Source organism: Terrapene carolina, unplaced genomic scaffold, assembly GCF_002925995.2.
Source record: "Terrapene carolina triunguis isolate 2854851 unplaced genomic scaffold, T_m_triunguis-2.0 Scaffold231, whole genome shotgun sequence".
Lineage (NCBI taxonomy): Eukaryota > Metazoa > Chordata > Testudines > Emydidae > Terrapene > Terrapene triunguis.
In genome coordinates this window covers 2,789,082-2,808,518 of record NW_020664582.1, presented here as the reverse complement: position 1 = coordinate 2,808,518, position 19,437 = coordinate 2,789,082, and the positions used below count along the sequence as shown (strand labels likewise).

General features: G+C 45.7%; 1 protein-coding gene across 2 annotated transcripts; it reads left to right on the top strand.

Moving 5' to 3' along the window:
* The first annotated feature begins 408 nt into the window (after positions 1–408).
* LOC112111968 (3 beta-hydroxysteroid dehydrogenase type 7-like) lies at positions 409–17,813 on the top strand. 2 transcript variants are annotated; one of them, XM_024207651.3, is made up of 6 exons: positions 409–607; positions 4,357–4,512; positions 8,277–8,385; positions 12,426–12,525; positions 14,503–14,665; positions 16,533–17,813. In XM_024207651.3, the coding sequence occupies exons 1-6, from the start codon at positions 460–462 to the stop codon at positions 16,970–16,972; spliced, it is 1,116 nt and encodes a 371-aa protein (XP_024063419.2). In that variant the 5' UTR covers positions 409–459; the 3' UTR covers positions 16,973–17,813. The 2 variants fall into 2 exon arrangements, with proteins under 2 accessions (XP_024063419.2, XP_024063420.2); XM_024207652.3 differs by lacking the exon at positions 4,357–4,512.
* Positions 17,814–19,437: the final 1,624 nt, after the last annotated feature.

Here is a 19,437-nt window from a genome sequence, read left to right as displayed (position 1 = left end):
TAATGTGGTAGTTACATGTTTAATTCCCTTTGTGGATCTAGTCCAGAGTGACTCAGAATCAGGCCCACAGGGCAGATCTGCCTCCAGTGGAAAAGCCTGTGAAAGTGTTTAGAATTTAAGACTTTTCTGCATGCAGAAAACCTGTCTCCTTCCAACACGAAGTGGGGAGACAGCACAGGAGCACATCTTGGGGTATCCCCGTGAGAGGGACAGACTGAGCCCTATGGCCCAGTGCTTGTCTGGACATAGTACTGCAGCATCTGAGGGGGTTCTGTGACTCTGCGCTGTGGTTCAGAGTTTCATCTGCACACAACTTTGAGGTTAATGTTCAGTCCAACTCTAGATAATGATTAAACCTTAGACTTGTTCTCTAAACGAATTTGCCAAGAGGGAGAGCCCAGTCAGCGTTTGAGAGGATCTTGGAAGCACCTCTCTACCGCAACCACTCCTCTCTCCAAGATGGGTGAAGCGCTGGTATACCTGGTGACAGGAGGATGTGGTTTCATTGGGGAGCACATTGTGGAGTTGCTGTGCAAGGAGGACTATGTCAGTGAAGTCCGGGTCTTTGACTCAGTGGCAGGCGAGGAAGTGAAGAAGTTTGCCACAGGTAAGGAAATATCACGTACTAGCAATAGCCTCTCTTCCTTTCAAGGAAGCAGTTGTTCCACTTATGCTGGAGATAGCTTGGTGGTGGGCATAGTATAAGATACCATACCACAGCGACAGGCATGTTGTAAGAACCTGAACAGAACAGACTACAAATAGTAACTTCCTGCTAAGAAAAGAATAGCACGGGACTGAAACTATACAGAGAGAGGACCTGTATTGACTTATCTACTAGATGTGCTGTCAGGGAGAGTCCTGGATCAAGGGTCAGTTATGATGATATGTAAGATGTGCACTCCCTGAGCCCAGCCATCAGCTGGAGGACACAATGTACTGGTTACATCTGCCCTAGTGGCCTGGTGACCAGCTGGAACGCACAACAGCGAGATAAATCCAGCCTGTCAAACAGCTCCATCCCAAACAAGGTTCTATCCCAAGTACAAAAAATTGACAGGACTACAGATGCGCGCTCAGTTTCTGGTACGCAGAACGAAATAATAGGAAGGAACCTTCTATCAGCGTCCTGAGCTTTGCCCGATTTACTAGAGATGACTTTTAGCGAACAGGTGTCTAATTAAACTAATCCACCCCGAGCATTGTTGCATAGCTGCCTTTTCTCTTTAACCAGCGTTTATTACCGTATGGCGCACTGGAAAAACAGCACCTTTTACTGGAGTCATAAACATCCATCCATCCATACAGAGCAATACGCCCAGCAACCAGTGCTCTGTATCAGTCTGTACTGGGCGTAACCCTGGGAGTTTCTGAGCTCCACTCGCTTTTTTGGGGGAGGGAAGAGAGTCGTCTTGTTGTTTCATCTAGACGCCGACAGAATGAATGCTCCGAACAAGAGGAGATTCCAGGGGGTACCCAAGGGAAGGATTCCCATGCATGGCTTACGGGTTCTGGAGTAGGAGTTTGTTAGTAGCACATGGGCATCTGCTGGCTGACATGGCTGCCGTGAAGCATGGTTACTGGGACTACAGTGCAAATCCCCATGGAAGTAGGAGTTGATGGCCTGTCTACACTTAATATTTAGGTCGACACAGCCGCGGTGCTCAGAGGTGGGAAAAATCATCTGCCAATCTAACTTCGGGTGTAGATGCAGGTAGGTCGATGGAAGAATGCTTCCATGGACCTAGCTACCATCATTCAGGGAAGTAGAGTTCCGACAGCAAAGGAAAGACCCCTTCTGGTGCTGTGCACTACGGGATTACAACAGCGTAGCTATGCATCGTAGCTGTGCTGCTGTAGTGGCTAGACTGTAGGCCTGGCCTAAGGCCGTTAGACAACAGGAATCCATGGAGTTGTATCTTGGTCTGAATTTGACTCCTTTTGTTTCAGACCAGATTTTCAGTTGTCACTAGTATGGTAACCAAAGTTGCTGACCGTGTCAGAGATCCCTTCCAGGCACTGAGTCCTGGTTCAGGGGATTCCTAAGCTGCGTGGCAGATCTGACCAAAACAGACCAGGAACAGCATTAGAAATAATTCTGGGCCACTGAGAAAAATAAATCCCAAGAGCCCAGGCTTTCTAGCACAGTTGATTCCTTGCCCCAGCCTTCTAGAATTGCCTTACGTGGGGCCTGATCCTGACAGGGGTGAGCACCTACAATTCCAGTTAAGTCACCGGAGTTGTGGGTGTTCTGGACCTCTCAGGAGTGGGGCATTAGGGTCACAATCAACTTAGTTCCCCTGCAGCACTTGCCAACGCAGACACACACACGCACGTACGTTTGCAGTGGCGAGAGTGAAAGAATATAGGGGAGCTCTGCAGGCTTTAAAGACCTCACTCCAGACTGTGCTAAATAGAGAGAGAAAAAAGGTCCCTCTATTGGTGCAACGTACGAGATCTGATCTCACTCCAGGGGGCCAGTGAGGTGGTAAGAGACTCTAGCCACCTGGGCATTTCTGTATCTCTCCTGCACTGTTTGATCCTCACACTCTCTGGCTGCTGCATTTGCAGAGACATTGGCTTTCCTGTCCCTTACTTGATTGCTGAAATATTCATGATGATTAAGTAGGTCACAGCTGAGTCAGTGGGACTTCGTAAAGCCTTGGAATTGGATCAAAACCATGGAGGACGGCAGTTCCTAAACTTTTCCATAGGGTGAGCCCTGTCTTAATAGAGGGGACATCTCAGGGTCTCCCAACCATGTAATCCACCTACCCTCCCAATCTCCTAACATCCTTGTGGCAAATACAGCCTGTAACCCACTGGCGAGTGGGTCTGGCAGGTCCCCTCTGCCCTAGACACACCCTCACCAGTGGGCTGCAATTGCTACCGTAACTGAGAAAAATGAGGGGAGGATTCAATGTTTTCGTAGCTTTCTTTAGTGCAAGTTAACGGCTTGAAACTAGTGGAGCGCCACCTTTCAGGGGGCCTGTAGCAAGTGCCATGGGGCGCACCAGCAATCCACAGACTACAGCTTGGGAACGGCGGATGTGGAAGACCCATGTCTTTCACAGGGTCTTCTCCAGGCTGAGTTTTACTGAAGGGACATTTATGGTGGTATAGGAGTACAGTGCATAGGAGTAGCCTGTAACTGCAAGCCCTGAACCTCTGCCCAGAGGCCAGGCCTAATCCAGCTAGGAGTAGAGGCACTCGCCCACCAACTGTAATGGCCAGAAAGCTGCTGTCTTGGCCACCATCCTGTGGAGGCTGCCATTCCGCACTCTTGGGAGACAGGACTGTTGTGTCCTCTAAGCCCCATATCCCCAAGCTAAGAAGACAGCACTGTTCCATGCCAAACCGACCCTTATCACCTTTCACTCACGTTAGAGAAAGTCCAGGAAATACAGTGAGCCAACCTCTAGCCAGGTATTCTGAACTACAGCGCAGGAGAATGGGCTAAATCCACCACAACACCCTGGTGAAGTAAGGAAAGAACTAGTAGTAGCTGCAGAAGTAGGCAGGTACAGTATAGCTGGGCCAGCGAGAAGGGAGAGCCCAGAAGCAAGCCCCGGCCTGGTGGAAAAAAATCCTTACAGAATGGAATAGGCAAGGAGAACTTCCCTCGGCCATTTTTAAACCAACCTATAGTTCTCTATTTTATTCTACGTGTTTTTAAGCAATTTGCATAGAACCCTGTTTAATTTCTACTGGACTCTCGTGGTTTCGTCCCTGCTAAATTCTATAGGGCTTCCTCTGTAGTGAAGTTCTGCTCCCGCATCCCCAGCAACCGGGCCAATTCTCTGCTCACTTGCATCTCTGTGGCCCTGTTGGCTTCAATGAATTAGTTCAGGTTTGTTCAGTACTATACTGCGTATGAGCGCTAGGCATTTATAATGACAGACCCTTGCCCCAATCCAGAGCGCGTAAGTCAGCATAGTTCCATTGGAGCGAAGGACGTACACCAGCTGAGGACCCAGGTCTCTGGGTGTAAAAGATACAGGGCCATATTCTGCCTTAATGCAACGGATTCAGTGGAGTGGCAGTGTAATACTGACAGACCCTGGTTGTCAGGGTTAAACCTGGGACCTCTAAAGCTAAATGAATGAGCCTCTACTGCATGAGCTAAAAGCCACATGGCCCTTGGCTAAGGCTGTAGAGCAGACGCATTAATCTCTCTAAGTGGTCTCGGTGCCAGTAGATGGGACAGAACACCACACCCAGGAGGTGTGTGGGTTACAGTAACAAATTGCACTGGGTTTGAATTTGTCCCATGCAGAACAGGGTTTTATGTGCAGGATTCTCCTTCTGCAGGAAGATGTTTTTATTTCTGCATCTGGAGTTAAACATTTTTTCCAGCTACCACTTGTGTGACAGTGATGAAAGGAGACATCCGAGACTACGCTCTGCTCCTCTCTGCCATGCGGGGAGTCCATGTGGTTATTCACACAGCTGCTATTGTGGACTACACAGATACTGTACCCTTTCGGGAAATGAAAGCTGTCAATGTTGCTGGTAAGCGCTTTAAAGCAAGGAATTAAGTACAGACTAATAGTCACACATCATCTGTGTGTGGAGTCGTGTAAGAGAACATAACACGTATCCTCTTTGATGTAGTGCTTTTCTACTTCCTGTAGTTCAGAAGCACCACTCAGATGGTGGATTAGAAAAGTGACCTTTTCTTCATTAGCAAGAAAGTTTCTCTCTTGGCCCCCTGACCCTAGTTGAGACCAGGCAATGACATTTGCTGCCAGTTCTACAAAGCGTTTATATGTGCAATGCCAAGTTACATGGAGAGGGAGCAAGATACAGCCCTGGCAAATAAGGCCTGAGCTACAAACAGATTTTGCACTGGGATAATTATGTTGGTTAGGGGAGGGATTTGTTTTACCAATATAGTTATAGGGGTATAAACCCCTGGTGCAGATGTAATTATACTCTTATGCATTATGATTTATTAGTTATACTGCAATAGCATCTAGAAGCCCACTCATGGACCAAGACAACATAGTGCTAGGGCCTGTACAAACACAGAACAAAAAGATGGTCCCTGCTCCAAGTAGCTTACAATTACAAGAATTAAGAAGACAAGGGAATAAAGCTAATGCAATCCTTGGATGCATGACCAGGGGACTCTCGAGGAGGAGTAGAGAAGTTATCTTGTCTCTGTATTTGGCACTGTGCAACCCACTGCTGGAATACTGTGCCCGGTCCTGCTTTCCACAATTCAAGGATGATGGTGATAAATTGGAAAGGGTTCAGAGAAGAGCCATGAGAATGATTAAAGGATTAGAAAACCTGCCTTATAGCGATAGACTCAAAGAGCTCAATCTATTTAGTTCAACAAAGAGAAGGTTAAGGGGTGACTTGATCACAGTCTGTAAGTACCTACCTCTGGAATATACAGGGGCGGCTCTATGTCTTTTGCCGCCCCAAGCACGGCAGTCAGGCGGCCTTCGGCGGCATGCCTGCGGGCAGTCTGCTGGTCACATGGATTTGGCGGCGGTTCTGTGGGTGATCTGCCGGTCCCGCGCCTTTGGTGTACCTGCCGCCGAATTACCACCGAAGCCACGGGACTGGCGGACCTCCCGCAGGCGCGCCGCCGAAGGCTGCCTGACTGCCGCCCTCACAGCAACCGGTAGCTCACCCCCCGTGGCTTGCCGCCCCAGGCACGCGCTTGGTGCGCTGGTGCCTGGAGCCACCTCTGGGAATATATATATTGAATAATGGGCTCCTCAATCTAGCGGAGAAAGGTATAATACAATCCAATGGCTGGAAATTGAAGATAGACAAATTCAGATTGGAAACAAGGTATAATTTTTTTTAAACAGTGAGTAATTAACCATTGGAACAAACTGTCCTGGAGGATTCTCCATCACTGACCATTTTTAAATCAAGATTGGGTGTTTGTCTAACAGATCTGTTCTAGGTAGGAATTATTTTGGGGCAGTTCTTTGCCCTGTGTCATACACAAGGTCAGATTAGGATGATCACAATGGTCCCTTCTGGCCTTGGAATCGATGGGGGGGGGAAGCGATACTGATATAAGTACATTTATGCCAGTATAAGTGCGTCCACACTGGTACCCCTTTAATTATACCAGTCTAGTTAAAGCCCTACCATTGTGTGTGTAGACAAGGCCTTACATACATGCGAGATTGTCCTCGATGTTTTCTCCCTGTCACTACCTACACAGATTTCCTTTCCATCTTAGTTACAAATCTGCTTAAATAAAATTGGTTCATAAATCCAGTGAATGAGCACTGTTATAAAAAAAAATGAAATCCCCATTACAGCAAGAATTTCTAATGCATGTCAGGCCACTAGCTGATATAATAGTTAACTGCAAAGATGATCTTTATATTTTTCTTCCTACTTGGTTAATGCTTAAGGCACCTGCGATTTACTGATGCATTCAAGGCCAACATCCATTTCTCTATTTTTGTTGCTTTCAAGATTGATGCTTAAAAAAAAAAAAGTGGCTGTATTTTGTGAGTGCAGGTAATATTCAGAGCGAGACCTCAGGGCTCTGTTTTCTAATGGCTTTGTGAGATCCTCTCTTCATTGTCTGCTTGAAATCAGCAGTTTATTAGAAAGGGACTTGCAGCTCTCTGGGAACTTGGAGGACTTTCCAGTTGAACAGAGAAGGCCTCTGAAACTAGCCCAGAGAACTAGGTCCAGGCCAAGATTTTCAGAAGTGATTGTGCCTCCCTCTGCTTTTTGGGGAGTTCAATTTTCGAACTTTAAGACGTTCCTCATTTTCATAGGGTAGCTGCTCAGCACCTCTGAAAAATCAGGCTCTGTTTAGATGAATACTATCTGAAGCCAAAGAATGCCCATCCCAAGTAAGCAAGCAAACAAACATATATAAAAATTAAATGTAACATGCATCCAAGCAGGAGCTGCAAATTCAAGAACAGAAGCTGAATATCAAGGTAGGGATATTACAGATATTTTAGGGACCCAGACATATGAGATGCTGAATTCCTTCAGCTTCCATTGACTTCAGTAGGAGGTCACCCCCTAGTTCTGGCATTGCCATACACATTTTCATAGAAGAGCCCAAACTGAAGATCATCACAATGAATGCAACTATCCTATCCAGAAGTGCCATAGAATCATAACTAATGCCACATCTTCAAAATGTTGTCAGAGCTGACATAGGTATTGTCCACAAACAGGCCTGCCACAATAGTGGCTTAATATAAGCCATTATCTGTCCCAGGACGGTTGTAAGCAGTGCCTGTCACAAACTCCGTGGGAGTCAACAGAAATGGAGCAATCCCCATTTTAATTATTTTTTTGGCCCTTTGTTGTTGATTTTGTAACAAATGAAAACCGATTGCTGTTCCCAGGGGCTGATAAAGACCTTTTTTCTCTCTGTTCACCCTTTGTGAAAGCGGACTCCAGGCCTGGTCTGAATCACTACAAACTGACTACAAGGCCAGATTGACCATCCTTGCTCATGCTGCATAGCCCCTTAACTCCATTGTGTAGGGTTACCTCTGGAGTAGGGCAATGCTCAGTGTGAGAGAAGGTGGCAAAATTTGGCCTTGTGCTTGGACCATTGGTATAAAATATTACTGTTGTGGTTTTTTTCAAATGCATATAGCTCAGGACTCTTCGCATCAGGGCTAGAACCATGTGTGGAATTGCCACCTCTGAGCTATAAAACCGGGATCCAGGATGATCCTAAGTCAATAAAACATGACACCTGGCAGGGTGTACTGAGCATCCTTACAGATTTCCTGGGACAGCTACCTCAAAAAAAGGATGATCCTGGGAAAACCTAAACAGGTGGCAACCCTAACCACCTGGGTATTTTTTTACCTGCACTGCCAGTGTACACAAAGTCAACCATAGTTTGTATTCAATGTTGGCTTGCAAACTACCAAGGTGGTGGACACACAATTTTAAACACACAGTGTCTAATGAGAAGGTTTTTGCTTGTCTAGATATCTGCAAACCACCCGAGGCTGCTGTTTGGTGGTAAAATTTGAGCTTCCGAATAGTAGCCACACGAGTCAAGTCACATTAAATTTTCAAGAGTAGCCAATGGTCCCATATCTGGTGAGCCGCCGAGACTGAGTGATCTTGCCTAAATATCTGAACGTGGTGAACCCAGACCTTGTTGTGGCTTTGCAATGAGATCCACCCGTGGGAAAACAGTCTTAGTTCAAATCCGAACCTTGACTTTGCAAATCTATTTTTGCGAATAGATCAGGAACCAAACCAATGAAGGTTATTAATTAATTTTTCATTCCGGACATGCTCCTCAGGTACTGAAAACGTGCTGAAGGCCTGCTACACCCTGAGCGTCCCCTATGTTGTCTATACAAGCTCCATTGCTGCCGTGGGACCCAACACTCGACAAGAACCCATGCTGAGGTGAGCCTAAGCGGATCCGTTGCATTTGTCTGGTTTGTCCGATGACTGAAAGAAGAGCGTTGGAGCTGAAGCCAGCGTGGGGATTTTTGCTTGGACACGAGGGAAAGGCGTTTTTCCCTCCACAGTGATTCCCTTTTGTGCTGGTCCTTCCCTGCTACCATTCTCCTTGAGCAATTACAGCCTCAAACGTGGCCTAAATGCCAACGCTAGTGGATAAAACTCCAGGATAAAAAGTTTACCAAGTGGCATATGGCCCAGCTGCATATGACCTATGTATCAGTCAGATTATCAGCCCTTCCCATTGGCCACCTATCCCTGGCCTCAAGGCCCCGTTCCCCTAGATCCCTTGACCATATCTGAGCAGCTGCTAAGGGCTTGATTCTGCTTCCATTGAAATCAACCGTCGGTTTGGATCAGGACCAAAGAGTAAAATGTTCAAATGTGCCGCAGTTACTTAAGAGCCTACGCCCCATTTTCAGCAGTGACCGGCACTTAGGTTCCTAAGTTCCACTGACTTTCAATGACACGGGCTAACAAGTTTCAAAAGTGCCCAGGTGACTTAGGAGCTCAAGTCCCATTCATTGACTTTCAGTAGGACTTAAGCGCTTTTGCAAATGCTACCCCAACTCTTCTCTAAGGGGGGTGGCCTAGTGGCATGTAACTGTGCCCCCAATGGAACAGAGCAACAGTCCATCGAGTCTGGTCTCCTGAGCACTTGACACGTTATTTGCCTCAAAATAAACACACAACCCAAAACAGGGTGAAAAAAAGCTCCCAGCAGCCAGAGACTCGAATTCATTTAACTTCGTACCCTCTGGCTCATGTCCCATGTGGGTAGGGCAAATAGGAAATCCTTTTGAAAATATGGGCCCGATTCCCCTGTATCTGGTTGAAATCCAGAGTAAGTCAATGGACGCAAGGTGGTGTCAAGCGAGACAAGAACGAGGCCCATGGTCTGAAAACGCACCAGTTGCCTCTTAATGGAGCCCAGCTGGGAGGACTGGCAAACTGCACACTATGGCCATGGTCACCACACTGAAAATACATGCAATGCGGCTTCCCCCCGCTCTGTGCTTCTCTCTTGCAGCTCATGCGCCAGCTCTTCTTTCCTCTCCTCTGCCCCCCTCTCCCCATCATTCATTGTGTAATTATATTCAACTCACTTTTACATCCTGGTGAACTGACACAGACAAAGCCCGATTAGTCTCTGGACAGGGTGATGGGTGCTGGGATAATGCTAACACCTCAGCATCCGACAATAATAGAAAATGCCTCTGTCAGTCTCAATCCCTCTGAGAGAGCTACTGCTGAGATACCTTCTGACAATGCCGCTCCAGTCTCATTAGTGTTCAGTTATCTGTGATCATTTTGAAAAGCAAGAGCATTACACTGAGCTCTTTGTTACGGGCAAGCTTTAAAGGGTGGGGGGGATGAGAACTCCCAACAGCGCACTGCAGTCCAAGAATCACATGCACGTTCGTTACCCGTGGTGGAGCAGTTTCTTTTAAAGAGAAAAAGATCTGAAGATACAGAAAGAAAGTAATTAAAACTAGAACTTCTAGATAAACCTCCTAATTGTCTTGGGCCTCCAGAGGCTCCTAAGGGTGGAATGAACCATGCCCCACACGTGTGTTTTCTAGTTTGTTTGTCCTATGCGTCACCCACAGACAGGGAGTGGGGAGGACGGCCTTGTAATAAAAGAACAGGGCAGAAGGAGAGTTGAGTTTTTAATTCCTGACTCTTATTATTTATTTGTATTACTGCGGCGTCTAGCGGTCCCCATTGAAATCGGGGGCCCATTGCGCTAGACACTGTACTACTACATAGACAAAGGGTGGGGAGAGAGGAAGTATTACCACTCCATTTTACAGGTGGAGATCCGAGGCACAAAAAGATCAAGTAACTTGCCCCAGGTCACACAGGGCATCTGTGGCAAAGCCACAAACTGAACCCAGATCTCCTGAGGCCCAATCCAATGCCTTAATCAGATCATCCTTCCTATGGCCAGAGATTTAGTGAGAGAACTTGTGGCAAGTCCTTAACCTCTTGGTCTCACTTTCCCCATCTGTGAATGGGGGACAATAATACTGTACCGCAGAGGGATGTGGTGACACTTCACTCATTATTAGGCGAATGTCCTCTAGCAGCTCATGCTTTTTGTTCTGGGCATCCCTAATTCAATCCCCACTGTTGTGGGCAAAATGGTGGCTGCCACCCATGAATAGGGTGACCAGATGTCCCGATTTTATAGGGACAGTCTCAATATTTGGGGCTTTTTCTTATATAGGCTCCTATTACCCCCAACCCCCTGTCCCAATTTTTCACATTTGCTATCTGGTCACCCTACCCGTGAACTTCAATATCTGCTTAACCTCCACTGGCTCAGAGAATGTTCATGCCAGCAAACTCGTCTGCTAGACGATCCATGGAGGGTGGAATTCACTCCTGTGCACAAGGGCAGTGCAAGACTTAAGGCCTCTAGAGGACTCCAAGTCCCCTGGAGCCATGCATGGGTCTTCTGCAGGCACTCTGCCGGCAGGAGGGGGAAGGCGTGACTTTCACCCAGAGAGCAAAACACAAAAGGGAATTCATTAAAAACGTGCAGGAAGTTTCACTGACATTTTTTGCAGCATTTGCACACTGCTAAAGGGGACATAGACACACAGCAGGTAGGAAGATCGGAAGAACCAAAGCCTAGCGTCCTGGTAATTACAGGAAGTACAGTGTGTGTCCATATACACTTGATCCTAATGGATGATCCCTGCTTAGTGCTCCAGAGGAAAGCAGATTTTCCCTGCTCCCCCATCTCTCAAGATCTCTTCCCCCTGCTGAAATTCCTTCCAGATTCCACACGGAGCTAGACCCCACATTGTTAGCATCTATGGTTTATTCACTAACCAAGCCAGGTAACGATGGACAACATTCCAGGGTTCTGTCAAGAGGCAATCCTCTGGTATGCTTGCTCTGTCCTCCCTTTCTGTAGCTGATTATTGCAGGTGTCTGTGTGGCTGATTATTCTATAGCTCTTCCATCCCCCCATGCTGTGGGCCTCCCCCTCCTTCACTCAGTAGTAAGTTAAGATCCACAGCTAGCCTGGGGCATGTTCTGCTCCTTTTAGAGCAGCAGCAAAGTGCTCCCCGCACTGCATCCATCTGGGCCTGCTCCCTGCAACTACAGAAAAGGTCCTTGTGATAGCCAGACAGCTGGAACGTCTTTGCTTGCCTCCTAAGAACAGGATTTGCCCATAATATAATATAAAATAAAGCAACTGGTATTAACACTTCCATGCGATCACCTAATACTGTATGCAGCCCTTTTACGTGTCTACTATGCTTGCAAATGCCTTATAATGAATAGTATTGGAAAATTAAACAGCAACTGCTCCTTCTAATTTATGCCAAGTAATGGGCCTCTCTCTCTCTTTTAGCTGTGAGTGCTTTTATTCTTTCTACCCTTTATCTTCCTGGGCCACATTCAGCCATTTGTGGGTTGCTAGAAAAGCCGAGTCTATTGTTTTCAGAGGTGCCTACTTCTTTTGAAATATTATTTGCTTCAGTCATTGTATGTCATGTGGCAGTGAGTTACACAGGTTAATTTGACATAGGCAAACCCCACTAAACAAAAACGAGAACAAACCAGCAATAATACAGCCCAGTGAATACGTTTTGTAGTGTTGAAAACAGTTCATACTCTGGGCTGTTGAGACCTCAGACTCCCCCAGTATTTATCAGGGCCTCATTCTCCCAGACTCCCAAGACCAGGAGCGCCACCAGCTTTTCTGCCGCTCTAGGCAGCGGAAGGTCCCACCCCGAAATGCCGCCCCCCACAGAGGCTGCGGAAGGTCCCGCCGCCGAAATACCGCCGCGGTCGCCGCCCCCCAAATTGTAGTACCCTAAGCAACCGCCTAGGTCGCCTAATGGGTTGCGCCGGCCCTGCCCAAGACATGTAATTCGTAGCCAAAGGTGAGATGTTGCCTAGCAGCTTTGTGGCAGTCTCTTGTAGTACCCTGATCACTTACTGCTTCTTTTCATTTATCTCAGAGGAACAGAAGACACCAAGTACAGTGGGGAAGTGGAACTGCCTTATGGGAAGACTAAGGCCATGGCAGAAAAACTGGTACTTGAAGCCAATGGAAAAGAGGTACAAAAGTCCGACAGCAGCCTCAGTACCATAACGTAGGATTTACGGAAGGCGAGAGCCCATGATTCTCTTAATACAATCCCGCCACTCAAAGCTGATCAACTACAAACAGCTGCAGTTTTGATTTCCCATAGAAAAGCCTTCAATTGATTTATGCTGGGTGTTCCCACAGCATCATAAAGCAGACCGTAACGCTCCAAGGCCCGGATTTGGCAAAGCATTTTAAGCACATGCTTAAATTCCATTGCAGTGAATGCCACTTATGAGTCTTAAAAACTTACACTTGGTCTGTGTTAAATTATGGCTGTGAAACATGGACAGTCAAGCAATCAATTATAAAGAAACTACAATCCTTCCAATTATGGTGTGTTAGAAGAATTCTGAAAATATCATGGATAGACCACGTAACCAGTGAATGAGTATTAGAGAGACTTGAAACTCAGAAAATTCTAGTTAAAGATCTTATGAAAAGAAAGATTTGATTTATAAGGTATATTTTAAGAGGTTTAGTGGGTAATGCACGTTTATGGGCACTGGAAGGGAAAGTTGTTGGCAGAAGAACACGAGACAGAAAAAGATCTTGGATAGACAATGTGGTACCCTGGATGGATCAACAGGACTATTTATTCACAAAGAAATAAGCAGAGGAGTGTATAGAATGGGCTACCAGGGTTGCAAACCTCCAGTAATGGAGATGCCTCATAGGAATAGAATATTACTTAAGCATGAGCTCAAGTGCTTTGTTGAATCAGGGCCCACATTGACCTTAATATCCCATGTAAGTGGATATTCAAAAGTCCCTAAGTGAGATAGGAGTCTAAGTCCCAATTTCAAAAGGGATGTCCACACTGCATAGTACACCTGACCTCTGACTCAGGTTCAAGATAAGTCCCTCTTCTGTCCACACAAATCAGGCTGACTCGGGTCAGCAAGTACTCAGGACCCAGGTTCTCAGACCCCACTAGGAGGGTTGGGTCAGAGCCAGAGTCCTGCTGTGAGTGGGGTCCAAGCCCTGTCATTTTGCAGTCTGGATGCAGCTCAAGTCACAGACCTAAGTCAGAAGGTCTTCCCAGTGCAGTATGGACGCATAGAATGGCTGAGAGGCCCAGGTCCAGCAATTGTAAATCCAGGTTTACAATGCATGGTGGATGCTCAAGCACAGGCTTGAAATCACTGAGTCCACAAGCCCGAGTGCCACAGAACTGGGCTTAGTGTGCTGTGTAGACCAGGGTTCAGCAACCTTTCAGAAGTGGTGCGCCGAGTCTTCATTTATTCACTCTAATTTATGGTTTCGCGTGCCAGTCATACATTTTAACATTTTTAGAAGGTCTCTTTCGATAAGTCTAATATATATAACTAAACTATTGTTGTATGTAAAGTAAATAAGGTTTTTAAAATGTTTAAGAAGCTTCATTTAAAATTAAATTAAAATGCAGAGTCCCCCAGACAGGTGGCCAGGACCCGGGCAGTGTGAGTGCCACTGAAAATCAGCTCGCGTGCCGCCTTTGGCACATGTGCCATAGGTTGCCTACCCCTGGTGTAGACATTCCTTAGGCACTTAGGTTCCTAAGTCCAATTGACTTTCAAAGAGACTTGGGCATTTCAATGGGAGTTAGGCACCTTGGCACTTTTGAAAATCCCACTAGGATGCAACCTTAGGCATCTGAATATCTTTGAAAATCTGGCCCCAAGTGCCTAAATCATTTCTGAAAACGGGACTTCACAGTGTTTTTTCAAAAGTGCCTAAGCAGTTTAGTAGTCCCTTTATTTCCACATGGCATGCTTTGTATTTAACAAACACAAAAATACCATGGAAGATCTCATCCTCGAATCCATAGCCTGCTAACATTCTGTGTGACCTGAAGAACAACCCTGTGTAAGCATGAAAGCTTGTCTCTCTCACCAACAGAAGTTGGTCCAATAAAAGGTATTACCTCACCCACCTTGTCTGTCAAACATTCGGTTTTGATTTTACAGCTAAGCAATGGTGGCAAACTTGCAACATGCATCATCTGTCCAAATACAATTTATGGGGAGAAGTATCTGGTTCTAAAGGACTTGCATACCTTGGCTAAAGCCAAAGGGGGTGTGTTGGACTACCTGGAACCCGAAGATACAGAACGTAATTGGACATACGTAGGTGAGTATGTTGCTTTGATTCCTTTACAGGTTTTTACCAGATTATTTTTTAAAGGGTCAATCTGATTTTTGGCCATGAGACTATTATACACCCTGGATAATGTTCCGACAGTGAGCAAGGAATGTAAAGAATGAACACAGAAATAATTTTAAAAACTCTAAATAGGGCCGGCTGGGAAAAAAAAATTAAGGGTTTTCTGGGAAAAAAATTAAAAAACAACTTTATTATTTTGTTCTAATTTTTTGTATGGAATTTTACTCTTTTTTTTAAACAAAATGAAAAATCCTTTAGAACACGGAAAAAACTTGCAATGGAAAAAAAAAGGGGGGGGGAGGGAAGGTGGCAGAAATGTATTTTTTCTTCCAGGGATGGGCGGGTGGGGAATATTCCAGGAAGGGAAAAAAGCAAAACCCCCAGAATTTGAAAACGTACTGGTTTTCAAAACAAAATTTTTCATCTCCTAGAAACAAAATTTCAAACCAAATGAAAATTTTTGTTTGAAAAGTCTCGCCTCTTCTTTTTAAACCCTGTGTTAGATTGGGGGAGGGAGACACGAAGGCAGGAGAGACCAACCAGTTCTATTTGTAAAGTTTGGAAAACTTTCCTTGTGGAAGGAAGAGAGCGACTGAATTTAATAGGGATTAAACCAACAGGATTCTATGGAAATTTAAGATGATTCTGTAGAAAAACCTATAGAATTTAATACAGAAGAGATCCTTTTATCGGTATGTTGAACCGTACTGTAGCAGGGATAGAATTATCCAGTAAATCTTCCAGATTTAAGAATAGAGTAATCTCCAAGGATGGAATTACAGGGGTTTGAAACCACTGTTAGAGGAGAGTCAGGCCAAATAGGTTAAGTGACTTGTCCAAAGACATGCAGGAGAGCCAGGAATAAAACCATTGAGTCCAATCTGTCTCTGACTATGAAATATTGCCCCTTCATTTCCCATGAACCAAAGTCACAATGGACACTTGTTGGCCATCTCAAAAGGGGAACTAGAGATTGAATGGACCTTGCAGAGGCGGCTCTAGCTTTTTGGCTGCCCCAAGCATGGCAGACAGGCTGCCTTCAGCGGCATGCCTGCGGGAGGTCCGCTGGTAACGTGGATTCGGCGTACCCGCCGCTGAATTGCTGCCGAATCCACGGGACCGGCGGACCTCCTGCAGGCAAGCCGCCGAAGGCTGCCTGACTGCCGCCCTCGCAGGGACTGGCAGGGCGCCCCCCGCGGCTTGCCCCCCCAGGCACGCGCTTGGAGCGCTGGTAGGGTGACCAGACAGCAAATGTGAAAAATCGGGATGGGAGTGGGAGGGAGGTAATAGGAGCCTATATAAAAAAAAAGACCCAAAAATCGGGACTGTCCCTATAAAATCAGGACATCTGGTCACCCTAAGCGCTGGTGCCTGGAGCCGCCACTGGACCTTGCATATTTTGGGCAACGACCAGGTCCCTCCAGACAGGGCGGGCTCCAGGGTTTTTGCCGATCCAAGCAGCAAAAAAAAAAAAAAAAAAAGCCGCGATCGGGATCAGCTCTACCGCCGCCGCTTCAGTCTTCGGCGGCAATTCGGTGGCTGGTCCTTCGCTCCGAGAGGGAGTGAGGGACCCTCCGCCGAATTGCCGCCGAAGAGCCGGATGTGCCGCCCCTCTCCGTTGGCCGCCCCAAGCACCTGCTTGCTGGGCTGGTGCCTGGAGCCGGTCCTGCCTCCAGACTAAGGTTGGGTGACAAAAGTGAGGCAAGATGGAAAAAGATGCTCTGCCTACGAAACATGCAGAGGTGGGGCATGCATTCAATCTAGTGTAAGCTCTTGTAATACATGGACCAAGCTGGCTCCTCCTCCATTCCTACTCTCCCTTCTCCTTCTCCAGGGAATGCTGCATGGATGCATGTGCTTGCAGCCCGGAACTTGCAGCTGAAACCAGACGTACTTGCTGGGCAGGTGTATTATTCCTACGATGACACCCCAACGAGGAAAGGCTTCCTAGTGAGATATCAGCTGTTGTCAGGGATGGACCCCTCAATAAGGCTGGGCTCACGCATACCTTACTGGAAGCTATGGTTACAAATATACGTTTATAGGATAATCAGGATCCTTTTGTACCCCTTTTGGAAACCACGGCCCTTCCTAAACTTGCCTCTGCTGAATACAATAACCACCACCTTCTCCTATGAGACAGACAAAGCCTTCAGGCATTTCGGGTACACCCCCCTCTACAGCTGGGGAGAGAGTAAACGCCGAACTACGGAGTGGTTAAAGTCAGCTACAAAGAACTCGAGATCCCATCAGCACCACGGGAAGGAGACCTAGATGGCACTTTTAACACAAAGAGAGCTTATCCCCTTCAGTGAATTCCATCTGAATTTGGTCATGTGCATAACTTTCCCACTAGGAACCAAGCAGAGACCCTCAACTCATTACACCTAGACTAACACAGAGCAATGACTTCCACCTACTATTATGTATCACTTCTCCACTCCCCAGGAGCCATAAACTTAATATGCATTTTCCATTTGACAATATCTACTTGCAGCAGCAGACATATGAGGGGCCATGTCCCACAGCCTTTACTCACTTCAGTAGCCCCATTGGCTTCATGGCCTTTCATCGGAGGAAGGAATGCAGGGTCAGACCTGTGATTTGTGAGGCTGAATAGAATCTTTGTACAAAATTATTTTTGGTAACCAATTTAATTCCACATCCTGAATAAGCTACATCCTTTTCCAACAGCAGGACTGGCACTTTTAAAGTGATCTCGAACAGCCATTTTTTAGTTAGTGGACTGTCTTTATTTCACTTATACACTCAAGAGGTCTTTAATTGATAATTCTTAGGGGGGTGAGGAGAACTCTGGAAATCCCCTCTCAATTTTCGGGTTTTAGATATATATAGCTATGGGCTTTCATCACTATCCTTAGAAGCAGCTTTCACATCTACCTTTTTCCAAAATCCTTTCTGCCACTCAGCTTGTACATTTTACCTTTAAAAAAACCCCCGAAACCTAACATTGTAACAAACATAAAAGTTACCTTGCAATATCTCGAGGTGACAATTGGTCAGTCTAGTTACATTCTTATTTCTATGGTTTGATAATTGATGTCAGAGTGTTGGATGCATTTTGCAACTTGAATAAAAATTATACTGGATCGGAGTCTCATTTGCACAGAGATTATTTTTCACGGCTCTGGCAGTACAAAACAACCTTAAAGTGGGCGAAAATGTAATTTTAGTCCCACATGAAGCCCCTTTCCACTGCCAGAATGGTGTAAAGGAGAATCAGGCCCGACTTGCATTAAATGAAGCCCTTACATTCAGAGTTTGGAGAGGGAGGGGGTCATTTTAACCCATCTCACTGCGCTTGACTATGCAGTACGTATAGTAATATAACATGAGGCACAGCTTGGAAAATTTTGTAATAACTAGGGCACAAATGGGGCAGGCAGTCATATGAAATTTAGAGCTGAAACTGAATCTCTGTTGTGCTTTATGTCGGCTTACCAAACCCTCACCATATTTTGTACATTAGCTGAGTGAACAGCAGAAAATTTTCCACCAATATTCAAGTACAAATTAATTTCTACTAGAATTGATCTGGTTCACAACACTTCCGTGGGCTGTGAACTTTCAAGCTTTACTTTAGTGCAAGCATTCATCGAAGGCTAATTTTAATTTCAATTGCTCAAATATTCACAAAAACACAAATTTTGTTGGTGCTGTATATTTGATCAGACTAGTGGCCAGTTACATTAATCATCCAGTCAGGAAACAGAAGCAAGACCACATGACTGACTTAAATCAAGTTAGCAGGAATTTCCTCAATCACCTCTTTGCAAAATGATCTGCCTAAGCAGAATTGTTTGCTAAAGAAATATGTAAAGAATTTCACACAACAAACAGGTCTGGAGAAATTTGCAATCTGTTCACACAATATGCAAAGGTGAAATTCATTGAATAAATTATCAGTTGCAGATTTTTTCCATTCAGCGCTGCTGTGTCTATAGCGTCTTTCATTTCATTATGTTACCCTTTTTACAGATATTGGGGTTTTTAACTTAGCAGCAGATGGCAGCTTGCTAAGATTTTCACAAAGGAAAAAATATACATTGTCGGAACATCTCCAGGTTCTAGCAAATATTGTCCGGCAGTGGTTTTTAAAGCTTTGGAAATGCTTCGTATTCTGTTGCCACTGGATGGAGCTACAAGTCCAGTTGTAGGGCACTTTTCCTTCTGATTTAAATGTGTGGTAACAACTTTTGCTTTAACTGGCTTCTAAAGGCACTGAAGTCTTCCCTTGCTGGTCAGGCGAACTGGTTTATGCTCCATCTAGGTTTTTAAGAGTCTTCGGCCCCTGGCATTCTGAATTTTTCTTTTTGAATCAGTAAATTAACTAAGTGTTTCTATAGTCTGCCTGGATGAAGCAACCTTCTCATTGACTTATACTGATTTACTCAAAGCCACCTAAAGAGAGATTTTCAAACCCAAATTCCTATAAGAGAGTGGGAATTGGGTATTCAAATCCCATTGGCAACTTTGAAGATCTCAGCCTGGGTGCATATTTGATGATTTCCGATGTGCCAAGCAGCCTTTGATACAGCTCACTGTGGGATTTTGTGAAGATACTAGTTGGGGGGAAATGAGGTTGCTTTTGTCAGGCTGCATTCTCTTATCACAGAGCATGATTGATGCTGGGCAATTGCTTATCTGCTCTCTGATTTCCCTCATGCAAAGATCCACTTGGTGATTTTCTGGCTCTCCTCCTGCTCAACATGCATGCA

Bases quoted from the DNA above. Each gene is read 5' to 3' on its own strand.
- LOC112111968 (XM_024207651.3), top strand. From the start codon at position 460: ATGGGTGAAGCGCTGGTATACCTGGTGACAGGAGGATGTGGTTTCATT. The intron at 4,513-8,276 runs GTAAGCGCTTTA...CATGCTCCTCAG, and splicing joins GAAAGCTGTCAATGTTGCTG to GTACTGAAAACGTGCTGAAG. The intron at 8,386-12,425 runs GTGAGCCTAAGC...CATTTATCTCAG, and splicing joins CGACAAGAACCCATGCTGAG to AGGAACAGAAGACACCAAGT.